Raw genomic sequence first — 5,236 nt, forward strand, 5'->3', positions numbered from 1 at the left:
CGTCCAAAGGCTGTAGGAGGTGAGATGAGTGATCAGGCATGCAAAGAGGTATAATATTGTTCTCATTGCATGTACGGTCAAACTCGGGCGTTAGGTGGCTTCCATGGCCATCCAGAATAAGCAGCCGATACCCCCCCCCTTGTACGTCCATTTCTGGCCGGAATAAAGACCTTTTGAAGCCAGCGAAAGCCAATTGCATCTGTAGTCCATTCGTTGGCACTCATTTCAATTCTCCAACTGCTAGGGATCGTGCTTTCATCAAACAATCCCTCTATATGGACTTTTCCTTTAAAGATAATGGTGGAGGGTATTGGCCACCCCCTAGTATTGACGCATTTGATAGTAGTAACCCATTCCCGATTTCCTGGCTGTATAAGCAATGGTTTACCAGGCATATCCGCTCTAGAAACTACCTTTGTTGTTGCAATAAGACCCATAGCAAACCCAGTCTCATCAAAGTTGTAGATATCCTCATCCTGGATCCCGCACTGATCTTTGACCTTTTGTGCCTCATCAAACCATAGACCAATAATCTTGGGATCTTCACAGAGTGCTCTCTGGCAATTAATCCTCCTGGCAAATCTTGCTTTAACCTCTGGTCGCCGTTTAGTAAACTCAGTAACCCAATTCTTCCCAATTGGTGGGGATGGAGTTGAGGATCCAGCATCCAGTATAATTTGGGCCATCTCCCGTACCTGGAAGTGTCTAGGGGGTGCGCCACGTATATCCAAAGATACTATCCATGCTATTAATGCCTCCTCCTGGCATTCAGATAGCCTGTGGTTGTGGTTGCGGAGTTCTGCTCGAGAAGGGCGGCCCTTTAACCGATCACGTAGGGTTTGGAGAGGTAGGTTGTAGGCGCGTATAGCTTGCTTAATATTGTCAGATTTTCCACTATTCCAATCGCAAATTGCGCACTCGACTCTGCCCTCTTGCTCTATTAATTCTTGCTTCGTTTTACGCGGGTTTCGTGGCATGGTGGTTGATTGAATATAGGGAGTGGTAGACGCGTTAGAAATTTTGAGATTCTACGGCGGACCCGGGAAATACGTTATGAGTAAAGACAGATATCTTTTTCGGCCGCAATGAGAAGGCCCAAGCCTTCTTTGTGGAAATGGGATCCGAGTGCCCTTCACGCCAGACCGCGGCCGACTTTTTTGACCTCCCTCACCAGCCCCTGGCAACTTGTTGTTCGTGCAGGCTATGAGGGCACGGTCCTTCGTACGCCGGACGAGTTTGCCTCTGCATGGAAGATTAGTGACGTGAACGCCAGGTTTATTACGAAAATTGCCGACTACAAACAACAATACCCTCTTGGTGACAAGTCACATAGATATTTCATGGATTCTCGCCGTGCAGTCCAGGACAGGAACCGGCGACTAAAACCTCCATACCATTTTTCATTGATGCAGCAGATCAATCTGTGTCTTCCAAGCATCTGAAGACCGTATGCCACTTTGACCACGATGTTCGGAAAAGATTCAAAGTTGGAGTCGACCCTAATGCACAGACAGATGCCAGACAGCTGGAGGGCGCCGCCGCAGTGAGTCGGCGTGCGGGTAGATGGTCGTCAAGACGCTGCCAACCGCGAGATTGCAGTCTTCACGGTGAGAAGAATTTGACCAAACAATGCCCTGCTTCTGCGCGGGAGATATTTACCCGGTCGGTGTAGCTTGATTGCTCACGCCTCCGTGCGGTGCATGACCATGGTAACAGGTAGATAGAAAGCAGGTGGATGAGGCCAGTTGTTGCAGCCTTACGAATCAACTAAAAGCACATGGGAGTGGACGCCTTCATTCCTGAGACATCATATGCTGCATCTTGTCGCATAGGTCTTGCATCTTGTAAGGCTTGTGAATAATCGCATCCATCCCGGCGCTGATCATATCGGCCTGCTGATCCTGTCGAACATTCGCAGTCACTCCTAAAATAGGGATACGCGACCCCTTCTGCTTTTCCAGCGCTCGAATTTCCTGCGTTGCCGTGTTCCCGTCCATCACTGGCATTTCCTGGTCCATTAGGATACAGGCGAATTTGTCGCGATCCCAAAGATCGAGCGCTTCCTGACCGTTGTTGGCCGTCGTCACGTCAAATCCGGATAACTTGAGCTTGCGGGAAACGACCTTCTGGTTAATGACGTTATCTTCCACGAAGAGGATGCGAGGGCCCTTGACGAGCTTCGACATGGCAGCTATCGCACTAGGCTCCTGTTTTGGTAAGCATTCTTCGATGTTCGAGGTGTGCCTTTGCACATCGGCTGAAGATCCCGGGCTGTCGTTGGCTTCCCTCTCCAGATTTGACGAATGTTTCTTGCGATCATCACTAACGCTATTGATGGCGACCTCATTGATGCTCCCCACTTGTGGTTTCTCGTCAAAGTCTGCCATCGACGTGTCTGTCTTGACATCTGGAATCTTGTTGTTGAGATTATTGACCTGATAACATAGTTCATCAATGCTGGACGCGTCTCTTTTGTTTACCGCTGGAGTCTGAGGAGGGCCTTCGGGTGATTGTCGGACGGCAAAGAAGAAGCCAAACGTGCTTCCATCGCCTTCTTTGGAGCTAACCCCAATCTCGCCCCCGTGCATATGGCAAAGCTGTCGGCTGATGTTCAGCCCAAGACCGTAGCCACCGTATATTCGATCCGTCCGAGGAGTTGCTTGCTTGAAGCGCTTAAATAACAGCTTTTGGTGCTGATCGCTGATGCCAATTCCAGTATCCTTGACGGCGATCATTATATAAGTTGTCTCGCCATTTCCCCATTCTGGACCATTGGTCGAATCGAGTTTTAGTGCCTCTTCGGTCGGCTCGAAGAAGACAACGTTGGGCGGATATGACGGTGGACGGCGTTTGGCGGCACCCATCGAGACTCGAATCTTTCTCTCGCCTTTGGCCTGGGCAGTGAATTTAATTGCGTTCGAGACGAGGTTGACTAGAACCTGCCCCATCTTGTCAAGATCTGCCAGGACCCAGTCCAGCGCTTGATCGGTATAAGACTTGTCGAGCTGATACTGAAAGTCGATTTGTTGCTTGCGGAGTTCTGGCTTGAACATGGTGAGCAATTTACCCACGTGGGATTTGGGTTGGATTTTTTGAGGTGACAGCTTCAGCATTGAGGCGTCCAATTTCGAGTACATCAGCACCTCATCAATAATCTTCTTCTGGTGCGCAACGCAGAGGTTAATCGTCTGCGCGGCTTCGGCTATTCTCGCTATCTTCTCCGTTGTATCTTCTGGTGCATCCTCGCTGATAACGTCGATGATATCCTCCGCGCAATGCAGAACTGCAGAAAGCGGATTCCGGACCTCATGGCTAATCATATCAATAAATCGCTCCTGCTGTTGCTTCCGTTCCTCTGCATCGTCTGCAATCTTCCACTGCAGCAGCTCCGCAGTTTTTTCCGGTGTGATATCGGTAATCATGCAAATAGACCCGCCCGTATCCCGCAAACCAAACTGGTCGAGTTCGTCTCCCTTCAGTGGTGTCATCGACACCCCGCGCCACTCCCCCGTATGGCCCTTCATACGGTATCCCTTTCGAATTGGCGTCCGCAATCGTAGCGAGGCGCGGTATGCGTCTGCAAGTTCTTCATAGTCGTCCACGTGCACACCATGCGCCAGGCAGTCGAGTCCGACCGTACAATGACTCGCTGTGAGTTCCTGAAAGCGGGTGTTCTTAAAGACGATCTCGTCGGAGGGGTTGACAATGGCGACACCAGCGGGAAGGATGTCTACTAACTGTTGGTCACAGCTTGTTCCATAATGTTGGCTTGCCATCTCGGATTGAACTGAGAGCGGCCACCGCTATGCATGTAAATTAGGATATAGCGGAGAGCAAAACACAGCAGCACCTTGGGGACTTAAGAATGAAGATATATTCGAGTTTTTGCCTATTCCAGACTCGAGTTGCTTGGCGGGCTCCTAGATCGTGCACTATATCGCTGCCGTGACGTCGCTTACTGCCGAGTTCATGATGTCAGGCCCACCACGTTCCACATCCAGCTCCAGCCCTAATTCGCCTTACTCCATCACTGTGAGCTATAATAGGCACCGGAGAAATTAAACGGAGCAGTAAGTGCCGGGCCTCTTGCATTAGTACCCGCCTGCAAAGCATCGATCCTTAACACGGACCTGTCCGAATGGATTGCCGAGGTTGAAAATCCTATTGTCGACGGCCGCCACCCGTGGCGACTGAGGTTGACTTGTGTCAGAAACGGGAAGGACATACCTACCAGTGGTAGGGCTGTTGACGATTTTGACGATTTGCCGATTTTGACGATACGCCACCAATTGCAGAGCCAATTTGGGTCTTTAGTATCAGTGACACTAACTAGAGGGCTATCAAAATACCTGTCAATATCTGAAAGCAGAGGCTGACTTCGTGGTTGTAGCTTCTGCAGCATTCTGGCCTCTACATCACCATCTTCAATAGGATATTGTTGAGCTGCAATAACCAAATCTTGTTGCGTATCCTTTGGTGGGTATCTGTCATGAAGATTTGACTGAATAGCCTGTAGAATCAGGTTTCCAGCATTATTGTCTTGTAATTCCTCCATGATTAGACCACCTTTAACCCTAGGATCCAGGACAAGAGCAGTATAGTATGTATCAGACTCATCCATAAAAATATAGTACTTCTTATACTTCTTCAAGCCCTCTTTTACTGCAAGTGCAATATCTGGATCAAGCCCTGCAATGTCACATGCTATGGCCTGGATCTTGGTTGTCGGCCATGCCCTCAACCTGGTCCTAAATAAGGTTTCTGCAACATCAATGTACAGCATCGGAATTGCGGCCTCGTACGAAAAGAGATCCGTCCTCATAACTTCGGGAAAGAGATCCGTCGGCATGCAAGTCCGGGAAGTCGGAAGTCTTGACGTATGATTGGGAAAGCTTGATAAAAGGGGAGAGGAAGATATCTGCGCTTCTATCTTTTGTTTCTTTCTCTAAGCTTGTGATACTCGTTTATACAGGACAGCCAGTTGAAAATAATACTGCCTACGCCCGTTACAGGGTCGCCCTCCTTAAGGTATTCATCTGCATGATTTCTTATTGATAGCATATACCTGTTTTACAACAGTATTAAATATCTACATCCCCAAATTTAGGGCAAACAAGACACTTACAATGTCCAGTTGTCAATAGACATCATCAGAGCCCACGAAAGCCCAAGCCCAGCCCAACCCAACCCACTTGTGGGCTGGGCTTTGGGCCAGGTTCTAGGGCCCCCAAACTAG

The 5,236-nt window shown here is 49.2% G+C and overlaps 2 protein-coding genes across 2 annotated transcripts; both read right to left on the reverse strand.

The window, feature by feature from the left end:
- Positions 1-1,793: 1,793 nt before the first annotated feature.
- BDW70DRAFT_165176 (uncharacterized protein) lies at positions 1,794-3,776 on the reverse strand (the record flags this gene model as incomplete). Its single annotated transcript, XM_073741670.1, has 1 exon — positions 1,794-3,776. One exon carries the CDS (start codon positions 3,774-3,776, stop codon positions 1,794-1,796), a length of 1,983 nt encoding a protein of 660 aa, XP_073590532.1.
- Positions 3,777-4,091: 315 nt separating this feature from the next.
- Positions 4,092-4,849, reverse strand: BDW70DRAFT_165177 (uncharacterized protein; the record flags this gene model as incomplete). The annotated part of the gene is made up of 2 exons (XM_073741671.1): positions 4,092-4,190; positions 4,232-4,849. The coding sequence occupies 2 exons, from the start codon at positions 4,847-4,849 to the stop codon at positions 4,092-4,094; spliced, it is 717 nt and encodes a 238-aa protein (XP_073590533.1).
- Positions 4,850-5,236: the final 387 nt, after the last annotated feature.

This window comes from Aspergillus foveolatus, assembly GCF_047715535.1.
Source record: "Aspergillus foveolatus strain CBS 279.81 unplaced genomic scaffold BDW70scaffold_227, whole genome shotgun sequence".
Classification (NCBI taxonomy): domain Eukaryota; kingdom Fungi; phylum Ascomycota; class Eurotiomycetes; order Eurotiales; family Aspergillaceae; genus Aspergillus; species Aspergillus foveolatus.